This window comes from Molossus molossus, unplaced genomic scaffold, assembly GCF_014108415.1.
Source record: "Molossus molossus isolate mMolMol1 unplaced genomic scaffold, mMolMol1.p scaffold_m16_p_6, whole genome shotgun sequence".
Lineage (NCBI taxonomy): Eukaryota > Metazoa > Chordata > Mammalia > Chiroptera > Molossidae > Molossus > Molossus molossus.
Window position 1 is genome coordinate 86,930,136 of NW_023425399.1, and position 10,684 is coordinate 86,940,819.

A 10,684-nucleotide genomic window follows, 5' to 3' on the forward strand; every position below is an offset into this window, starting at 1 on the left:
AGTGATGTGTCTCTCTCACATGGATGTCTTTCTCTCTCTCTCTCTCTCCCTCCTGCTCTATCTGAAGATAAATGCAAAAATGTCCTCGGGTGAGGATAAAAACAAAACAAAACCAAAAAAAAAAAACAGTCATACCTCAATTTTAAAAACAGGAAAAGCCATTTCTTTGAAAAACCATATATGGTCAATAAACATAAGCAGGAAATACCTTATCCTCAAACTAACTCATTTAAAATAACATGACACATAATTGTTCACCTTCCAAAAGGCCAAAGAAATATTTAAATACTAAGACTTCATGTCATCTAGGGTCCAATGAAAAATGGGAAAACACGCCGGAGGGGCGGAGTCTGGGAAAGCACAGTGTCCTGGACTTCGGGGACTTCGGGACTTCGGGGACTTCGGGGCTTCGGGGCTTCGGCATCTCTGGTTGGAAGTTGCTTGACTTTGGACAGTGTCTATAGCTGTGACCTGGGGATAATTAGCTACTGCACAGAGCTGTTGAACAGAAAAGCATACATTTTGTTCGGCCTGTTTATCCACGTGTTTACTTTTGTCCGGGATACTGAAAAAGCACTGGAAATACAGGAAATATATTTCTAAAACATCAAAGGAGGAATGAACCAGGAGCACCTTGACAGCCAGTATCGTGGGTGCTGATGGGATAAGGTGGGGAGTAGCATGCGGCCAAGGGCGGTGGAGAGGCCTCTCACCGGGTCCCCCGGCTCTGCGAAGCCCCGCCGGGGCTCCCAAGCTCCGCCCGGCCAGGGCCAGCGGGAGGGCGGTGGGAAGAGTGGTACCCACAGCGCTGATTGGCTGCTTGCGCACATGGGCGGGGCGGACGGAGGAATCGCGAGCGGAAAGCCGCGGGGGCGCACTTCCGGTCTTTGTGGCTCGCCGCTCCGGGTCGTCGGCTCGCTTCTTGCCGGCTCCTGGGCTCTGCGGTGAGGGCCGCGGGCCCGGAGGCGGAGGGAGGGTGGGGAGGGCGTGCGGCCCCGACGGGCGCGAGGTGGAAGACCCCGCTCCTCGGCCTGCCCATCCCCGGGTCGCGGCCCCTTGTCCCGGCTGCGTCTGCTTGCGTCCTGGGGACTCAGGTGAGGCCAGCACCCAAGCCCCTGATTTCCAGCGGAAAGGGCACTTACTCCCCCACCATTGATCTTGCAAATGCTGTTGTTTAACGGGAATATAAAAGTAGGAAAGCCAGTCCGGCTGAGCTGGTTAAAAAAACACAGATTTGTAGCCTCAATATTCTAATCTCTCAAGCTAATGGTAGTGTTAGGGTTAAATTTTACTGTCCTGCTAATTCAAGGGCATACCCTCCTATCGATTTTCCTGCGTCCTAAAAGAAGATCGTGTTTGATCTGTATCAGAAAACTTCATACTTGTGGCCATATTTCACTTTTTAAAAATGTTTACTCCAATATATTCTAAGCTTTTTGAAAGCTGAGATTGACGTTTTCATTTATTCTGTGTCCCTACATATAACATGGTTTTGAATACATGGTAAGCATTTAACAAATACTTACTGGCTATCCTCGTAGACTCCTTTATTAAGGAGTAAAAACCTTTGTATCCTAGTACCCGGCTCACTACAGAGCCCATAGTAAGTTCCTCCGTGTTTGTTGAAGAAATTCAGTGAATACCAAAACTGATCAAATGACAAATAACCAATAAGTTTGTATTTAAATCAAATGTTTACTATGCATTGAAAAAATGTTTTACTACCTTAAATGAATCAACATTATTTGCCATAGATAGATCACTAAAAATATATATTTTTTAAGTTAGCATTATTAAATCCTACCTAGATACTGTTACTGTTGGTAGTCTAATACTTATCACTATTAAAGAGGGAGTTCTGCAAATTTTATATACAAGTTAAAGAGATTTTTCTCCTCAATGAGTCAGAATTGAAAAAGAATTAAAAAGGAAATTTCTCAGTATATGACTCATGTTAATATTACATTCTTTGACTTCCAAAATTTCATATAGAATCAGTGGAAGAAATTCTACAAAATAGGAGACAGTAAAAGACATTAGTGATTTTTAGTTTGTCACTTGATTATTATTTATTTATAGTCTCAAACTTGCTCCTTTTCAATATGTTACTGGAATGACTGATCTTTGAGATTTTTTTTCATTGCTATAAGTTAACAGTGTTTTTTTATCCTTCAGGAAAGAAGAGATTACTCAAAGAATTTCTGAAGTTGAGTACCCAGTTGTAGTGAGCTTTTTGATCAACTGTTTCAGGCCAGAATGGCTGTGGAATCCAGAGCAGTTTCAACCCTGCTACCTCAAAATCCTCAGAAACAAGAACTGATACTAGTGAAAGTAGAAGAAAGCCTTTCCTGGGGTCAGAAATTAAAGCAGAATGGGAGTACCCAATCCTGCCAAGAATTGTTTCGCCAGCAATTCAGAAAGTTTTGCTACCAGGAGACACCTGGGCCCCGGGAGGCTCTGGGCCGCCTCCAGGAGCTTTGCTATCAGTGGCTCATGCCAGAATTGCACACGAAGGAGCAGATCCTAGAACTGTTGGTGCTGGAGCAGTTCCTGAGCATCCTGCCTGAGGAACTGCAGGTCTGGGTTCAGCAACATAGTCCAAAAAGTGGTGAGGAAGCTGTGACTCTATTGGAGGATTTGGAGAGGGAATTTGATGACCCAGGGCAGCAGGTAGGAACAAGGAGATGCAATATGTTCTGGGAAAAGGAATTTACAAACTAGAGCATGTGGCATCATCGTAACTAGAGGGTAAAAATACGTCTCTACTGAACCATAACCCTGAAGTGACTACTAGTCACTACCCTTAAATAGTTCTTTTTCCTCTATCCCCCTGAGATTTTTTTTAACTAAGCATTTCCCTAGGAATTTCCTCACCATGCTCATCACATTTTACTGATTTCAGGTCCCAGCTAGTCCACAAAGACTAGCAGTACCATGGAAGGATTTGACATGTCTTGAAGCATCCCAAGAGTTAAATATCCAACTCCAGCCTTTAAAGACAAAGTTGAAATCTTGGGAACCTTGCCTTTCGCCCACAAGTGGTAAGAAATAAACTCATCTGGGAACTTTTATCAGTTAAGCCTCTGGCTTTGAGGATACAGAATCAATTGCATTTTATAAATGTGCCACGTGTAAGCCTCACCTTTATTATTCTAGGCCAGAGGTGCTCACTTTAGCAGCTTTTTATTCAGCAACCCTCACAAAGTGCAGTCAGGCCTCTTTGTGTCAGTTTCTCTGTCATTTATTTACTTATTCCTTCATTATATATCTTAACTGGATACTAATACACATCCGGTATGACAGGCACTGGGTCTCTATCTTCAAGGAACTTTCAGGTCTGGATAGGGTGGTAGACAAGCAAAAAGGCAATTGCAGTATAGTCTCATAAATTACAGAATAAAAGTCAGCACTAGGTACTATAAGAGCATATGTAAGGACACCTAATCCAACTTAGAGGTTCAAGGACTCCTAAGACTTGAACTATAAGTAGGAAAAAGCCAAGTAAATAGGTGGGAGGAGGAGGAGTATCCCAAGCTAAAGGGAAAAACTTTCTCAGTACTTCAGACACCGGATGTATGGTATTTTCCCTCACGTTAAGCAGTTCTTACACTAATTCCCCCAAATTAGTGCAGACCCCACAGGTTAAAATTGCAGTCCCACAAGACTGTTCCTCCCCCACCTCAGATGCCAGTTGCACGTAATGAGCCCCAGGTTACCCATACTTCTGATTTCTTGTGAATTGGCAGTTCTATGGCTGCCTTCTCAGGTTTCATAATTTGCTTCAGTGGTTCACAGAACTCAGGGAAACACCTTACTTACTATTACTAATTTATTATAAAGGGTACAAATGAACTAGCAGTACATAGGGTAAAGTCCAGGAGGGGCTTCTATAGCTGTGATGTTTGGGGTGCCATTCTCCTGACATTTGGATATATTCACCATCCCAGAAGCTCTCTGAACCCCTTTATTTAAAGTTTTTGTGGAGGTTTCATTACATGGGCACACTTGATTAAATCATTGGCCACTGGTGATGAGCTTACTCAGTTTCCAGCTCTTCTCCCTGAAGGTCAGAGGATGGGGCTGAAAATTCCCACCCCCTAATCACTTGGTTGGTTCCTATGGCAATCAGCCTACCTCCCCAATAGTCACCTCATTAACAAACCCAGGTGTGGTTGTTTGGGACTTATGAATAAAAGGAAACACTCCTCTCATCTATACCACTTAGGAAATTTCAAGGGTTTTTAAAAAAACTGCTGGGAACTGGGGTTGAAGACCAAATATATATCTCCTCTGTTATAATAGCACACAAACAAAGGCCACAAAGTCTTAAAGGTGACAGAATATAGCCCATTCTGGGAATTGCAGATAATTCAACTTAACTTGAATAGAGAATTCATAGGGGAGAGAAAGTAAAATAAACTAGAGGAAAATGGGACCCAGATTGTGAAAATTTGTATGTCATTCTAATTAGTTTGTGCAGTGAAGTGGGATACAGTTGAAGAGGTCTGGACAAGGGAATGGCATGAGTGGATATGTGTGGGAAAACTTAGTTGCAGGGTGGAAAATGCATTTGAAGCCCTATTAGACTGTTGTAATCCAAGTGGCCACAGTGAGTAAATCAAGATGTATTATGGTGAGAGGTGGGGAACATCATAGCTGATGCCTGCTTATCAGTATTTAAATTGCGCTGCAGTAGCTGGTCATTATTAAAAGTGGAGCATGTGGATAAGAGTTGAGGATGAGGTCTGGCCGGTGTGGCTCAGTAGTTGAGCGTCGACCCATGCACCAAGAGGTTGCCGGTTCGATTCCCAGTCAGGGCACATGCCCAGGTTGTGGGCCCAATCCCCAGTGGGGGGCGTGCAGGAGGTGGCCAGTCAATGTTTTCTCTCTCACTCTCATGGATGTTTCTGTTTCTCTCCCTTCCTTTCTCTCTAAAATCAATAAAGAAAAAAAAAAAGATTTTTTTTTAAAGAGTTGAGGATGATATTCAAGTTTTAGTCTTTTTTTTTTTTTTATCCTCACCCGAGGATATTTTTTCATTTTTTGTACAGATAGAGTGGGAGGGAGAGAGAGAGAGAAACATCGACGTGAAGGGACACATCGAGTGGCTGCCACCCGCACGACCAACCAGGGCCGGGGACAAACTGCAACCGAGGTACGTGCCCTTAGCGGGAACCGAACCCGGGTCTCTCCGGACCGCAGGCCGACGCTCTAACCGCTGAGCCAAACTGGCCAGGGCTCAAGTTTTAGTCTTAAACAGCTTGGTTAATAGTGGTACTATATTGTAAATGGAAAACGTAAGAAAAAAAACACATTGATGGTGTATTTAGTTTGGGACATTTTGGTGCTTGTGAAATATTCACAAGTAAATGCACAGTTAGCATTGGATATGAGAGTTGAGTGCTTAACAGAGAAAATTGGGATAGAATTAGAGACCCGATTAGCTTATAACATAAGTACATTATTAATTGAAATCTAGGAGGAAGACAGTTTGTGAGTGGGGATACATGAGAGCCCAGAACAAAATTTGAAGGAACTTATGTTTGAATGATTGGCCTATGAATCTAAGAAGGAACAGCCACAGAAATCAGGCTAATCTAGCTGTTTTTATTTTTTTATTTAAAAAAGTGTTTTTTTCTTTATTGATATGAGAGAGAGATAGATACATCGATGAGAGAGAACATTGATTGGCCACCTCCTACATGCCCCGCAATGGGGATCAGGCCCACAATGTGGGCATGTGCCCTGACCAGGAATCGAACTGGCAGCTTCTTAGTGCATGGGTCGAACCTAAACCACTGAGCCACACTGGCCGGGCTAATCTAGCTGTTTTTAGAAGGAAGGTGTTGTCCATAGTGTCGTTGTTACAGAGAGTCCAACTAAGTAAGATCCATAAAGTATCCATAGATTAAGTAGCTATGAAGTTGATGACCTTGATGAGAGTGTATGGGGATGAGAAAGGAAGGGAAGGGGGCAGGGCACAGGTAAGGCAGAAACCAGACTGCAGAAGAGAGATGAGTATAGACAACCCCTTTAAGATGTGTTACTCTGAATGGATATGAGGTTTCACGAGGAAGATGTGTGGGCAGGGAGCTTGATTTTAAAAGATAAGAGAGACTTGAGCTCATTTAAATGCTGATGAGCAAAAAGGAGACAGTAGAGAAAGAGGTTGAAATTATTAGGAAAGGAATAGTAGTAGGTAATTGACCCACTGAAGACTCAGGAGGCAAGAAAGGATAAACTGCAAAGTGTAGATATAGGCCCTAGTATTAGAAAGGAGGGACCCTGTTGTGATCAGATATATGTGGACAGTGACATCTTTTGTGGGTAGAAGCATCTGTTTTCTCTCACATAGAAAGTATTGAGAGTGACTGGAGAAATTAAAAATCTGTTTTTTGCTATTATCATTTCAGATTGTGAGAACAATGAATCAGCGACAAAGAAGGACATTTCAGGAGAAAAAGCAGGACTTCCCCAGAAACTTTCAGTCGGAGGAGTTAGTGAACACGAAAGCAATTTAGAGTGGCAGCAAGGAAGGGCTTCAGGAGAGAAATTAGGACGATCCCCTTCCCAAGGAGGCACTTTAAGTCAAGTAATCACACACACATCTCTAGGAAAGAGAGACCATCATGAGCCTCAAAGAAGCCTGGTTCTAAGTACAAACTCTGTAACGTATCAGAAACTTCCTACAGAAGAGAGACCTTATAGATGTGATGTATGTGGGCACAGCTTTAAACAACATTCCTCTCTAACACAACATCAGAGAATCCATACTGGAGAAAAGCCCTATAAATGTAACCAGTGTGGGAAGGCCTTTAGTTTGAGGTCGTATCTTATTATTCATCAGAGAATTCATAGTGGTGAGAAAGCATATGAATGTAGTGAGTGTGGGAAAGCCTTCAATCAGAGCTCAGCCCTCATTAGACATCGGAAAATTCATACGGGTGAGAAAGCGTGTAAGTGTAACGAATGTGGCAAAGCATTCAGTCAAAGTTCATATCTCATTATCCATCAAAGGATTCATACTGGTGAGAAACCCTATGAGTGTAGTGAGTGTGGGAAAACCTTTAGCCAAAGCTCAAAGCTTATTAGACACCAGCGAATTCACACAGGAGAAAGACCTTATGAATGTAATGAATGTGGAAAAGCTTTCCGGCAGAGCTCAGAGCTGATAACCCATCAGAGAATACACAGTGGAGAGAAGCCTTATGAATGTAATGAGTGTGGAAAAGCCTTCAGTTTGAGCTCAAACCTCATCAGACATCAGAGAATTCATAGTGGAGAGGAACCTTATCAGTGTAATGAATGTGGCAAAACGTTCAAAAGGAGCTCAGCCCTTGTTCAACATCAGAGAATCCACTCTGGGGATGAAGCTTATATATGTAATGAATGTGGGAAGGCTTTCAGGCATAGATCAGTCCTTATGCGCCATCAGAGAGTCCACACTATAAAGTAACTTGTGAATAAAATGAATATTGTAAATACTTCAGTCAAATTTATATCTTTGTTAGTCAAAAGGGTTTACTTTGAACAAGACTCCATGAAGGTTGTGAATTACTAGGTCCTGAGTCGGTCTAACTATGCAGCACTTCTGAGTGCGTCTGCATACGGCCCCCTGAAAGCTTCCTGTGACTAGTCAGAACAGCAGGTGGAAGAACCGCTGCATTCAGCTTTTCTGTTCCCATTAGGAATCCTTAGGAAATAGGAAAAATGGGACTAGTATATTGAAACCATTTTCCATGAGAATGTCATGAAGAGGTACACAACCCAAGTTTGGTCACTGCATCTGACTTCTGGTGTACCAGGTTTGGGGGACATTTTGTCTTAGGAATGCAGAAATTTTTTTTTTTTTTTTTTTTTTTTATCCTCACCCGAGGATATTTTTCCATTTTTTGTACAGATAGAGTGGGAGGGAGAGAGAGAGAAACATCGACGTGAAGGGACACATCGAGTGGCTGCCACCCGGATGACCAACCAGGGCCGGGGACAAACTGCAACCGAAGTACGTGCCCTTAGCGGGAATCGAACCCGGGTCTCTCCGGACCGCAGGCCGACGCTCTAACCGCTGAGCCAAACCGGCCAGGGCAGGAATGCAGAAATTTTATTGATTAATTAAAAACAGTGAAAAGACAGCAAGACAGATGAGAAAACAGTTTCATCAATGATTTATTGTACCCAGAGCAGGCCAGAAATTAGATAGAAGAATACAAATTAAATTATCCAGCAGTTATTTTTTGAGTGCCTGCTTTGTGCGAGGAACTAGGTATAATGGACAATAAAGACAGTCTCTACAGTTGAATGGACAGGGCAAACAGGCAGTGACACTGGAATGATCAGTGCTACATGACATTAAGAAGTACCTGACCTAACCTTGGGTCAAGGAAGGCTTCTGAGAAAAAAATGATCTGAAGGATGAGTGGGAACAACAGACAAAAGTTGGGAAGAAAGTCGCACATCTGAGAAATTAAAAGTAGAAGGCCACTGTGAAGCATTCCTGTTGAGTTCCTTTTGACGTGGAGTCTGGTCTGTAAGAAGTATGGATGTAGCCAGAATCTCTTAAGCAGTGCCTCAAGTAAAATATGAGCCTGTGGAGAAGTTTGTTAATAGAAAAAATCTGGAGTCCTTGGACCACAGGTGGTGAGGAGTTTTGTCTTTACCTGGTGTGACCCAGAGAAAGCTAATAAGTAGTCTCCTTGCCCTATCTGTAGACTAGGCTAGGCCTCTCATGTAGGTGGGGGTGGGGCGATGAGGAAGATCCCAGCCTAGAGGTTGAGTTCTAAATGTCCCTCTCCCAGACATAAGGACATCTTTGGTTCTTAATACTAACAGAGTTGCTATCAGCTTCCTCCCAAGTCTGTGGGTCAGAAGCTGCTATGGCTATCATATCATTTGTTTCTGGGGCTGTACCCCCACAGTTCCTAGTGCACTCCCTTGGGCTTGGGTGCTAAAAACATTTGTCAGTTACTGGGTCTGTGATTTATTCTCCAAGTACCTCACACACATTTGGTTTTGGCTTATATCAGCAGTATTCAGTCTTTCGTGAATTTTGTTAATACTAAACGGAAATGATGACAGAAAGTAAGTCATGGTCCATCCAGAGACTACCCTCTTCTGAGGAACCCATCATGACAAGTATCCCTAGTCTGGTACTTCTCGGTGCAATGTGGAAAGGTGGATAGGCTAGTCAGCAACTGAAAAACATCCAAAATACCTAATAGGTTGAAGTTATAACATACCCTACCAAAAATACACACCTATGAGAATCTAGTCTTGTGCATAGGACAGGTTTTTATGAGGGTGAAAAGTGCTGCTCTAGCTGAGGCATATACAAGTGAGCATGTATTAGCAGTAGGAATGGCAGGAGGGCTAACTGCCTGTGCTTAGAATGTGGAAAAAAAGGATAAAATCGTTTGGAAAAGATGGTGAAATGTATCAAAATAGCAAGAGCTATTCAACTGATATTTTCTTCCACAGAGAAAGACCCAAACTGAAAAGGGTAGGGCAAACTAAGAAGGAATGATATAGCATATATTACAAAAGGGAGAGAGTCTATACAGAGAGTTCTTACACATACCAATAAGAAACAATAGGTACTTGTTAGGGCTTTGTATATATATACTAGTTACTTCTCAGGCCATATTTTGCAGATAAAGAAATGAAAGCTTAGGATCATGGCTTACTCTGTCATAAAGCTAAAATGTGGTGAGGTTAGACTTGGAACCCAGGCAGTAGGAATCCAGAACCCTTCGTGGAGCCATTTCTCTATACTGTCTCCCCGTGAAAAAGCTGCCATAGAAAAAAACGTTTCCTAAATAGGCAAGTCACAAGAATAAATGCCAATGGACATTAAGTGTTCAGCCTTCCTAGAATTAAAATTGTAGTATATTAAAGCAAGAATTGAGATGGCAAAAAAAAATTTTTTTTTTTTTGTCCCTCACAAAACTAACAAAAATTCAGGGAAATTGGGACTCTAATGTTGTAAATGAGATGTGAATAGATACAATCTCTGGCAATCAATACCAGAAGCCTTAAGCATTGCCTTTTGACTTAAAACTTCTACCTGTAGCCCTGGCCGGTTTGGCTCAGCGGTTAGAGCATCGGCCTGCAGTCCTGAGAGACCCGGGTTCGGTTCCCGCTAAGGGCATGTACCTCGGTTGCAGTTTGTCCCCGGCCCTGGTTGGTCGTGCGGGTGGCAGCCACTCGATGTGTCCCTTTCACATCGATGTTTCTCTCTCTCTCTGTGTTCCTCTCTCTCCCTCCCACTCTACCTGAACAAAAAATGGAAAAATGTCCTCGGGTGAGGATAAAAAAAAAAAAAAGAATTCTACCTGTAAATGTATGCTTCAGAAACCATCATGAATGTGTACAAAGTCTTAAAAGCTGTTAAAATTATGTTAATATTAAATGACAAAGCATTAATATCTTAAGTACAAATAAAAAACAATTATGTACAGTATGATTCCATGTAAAAATATTGGAAATACATAATCTTAAAGTATTTATAGTGGTTATCTCTGGGTGATAAGATTATAGATGATTTAGTTTTTTCTTTTGCTTTTTTGTGTCTTCCAAATTGTCTTGCAATAAATATCTAAAACTTCCAAAATTAGAGAAAAAAGGGGTGGAGGGGCAGGGGGGTGAAAGCCCAGAATAGTTGAGAAATATTAAGAAAAGCACATATTTT

The 10,684-nt window shown here is 42.2% G+C and overlaps 1 protein-coding gene across 1 annotated transcript; it reads left to right on the forward strand.

Moving 5' to 3' along the window:
* Window positions 1-2,175: 2,175 nt before the first annotated feature.
* Window positions 2,176-7,813, forward strand: ZNF397 (zinc finger protein 397). The gene is made up of 3 exons (XM_036245717.1): window positions 2,176-2,670; window positions 2,903-3,041; window positions 6,414-7,813. The coding sequence occupies exons 1-3, from the start codon at window positions 2,257-2,259 to the stop codon at window positions 7,454-7,456; spliced, it is 1,596 nt and encodes a 531-aa protein (XP_036101610.1). The 5' UTR covers window positions 2,176-2,256; the 3' UTR covers window positions 7,457-7,813.
* The last annotated feature ends 2,871 nt before the right edge of the window (window positions 7,814-10,684 follow it).

What these genes read in the sequence shown, in the direction of transcription:
- ZNF397 (XM_036245717.1), top strand. Translation starts at nt 2,257, where the DNA reads ATGGCTGTGGAATCCAGAGCAGTTTCAACCCTGCTACCTCAAAATCCT. An exon ending in TTGATGACCCAGGGCAGCAG is followed by an intron (nt 2,671 to 2,902) that starts GTAGGAACAAGG and finishes TACTGATTTCAG; the next exon opens with GTCCCAGCTAGTCCACAAAG. An exon ending in TTGCCTTTCGCCCACAAGTG is followed by an intron (nt 3,042 to 6,413) that starts GTAAGAAATAAA and finishes TTATCATTTCAG; the next exon opens with ATTGTGAGAACAATGAATCA.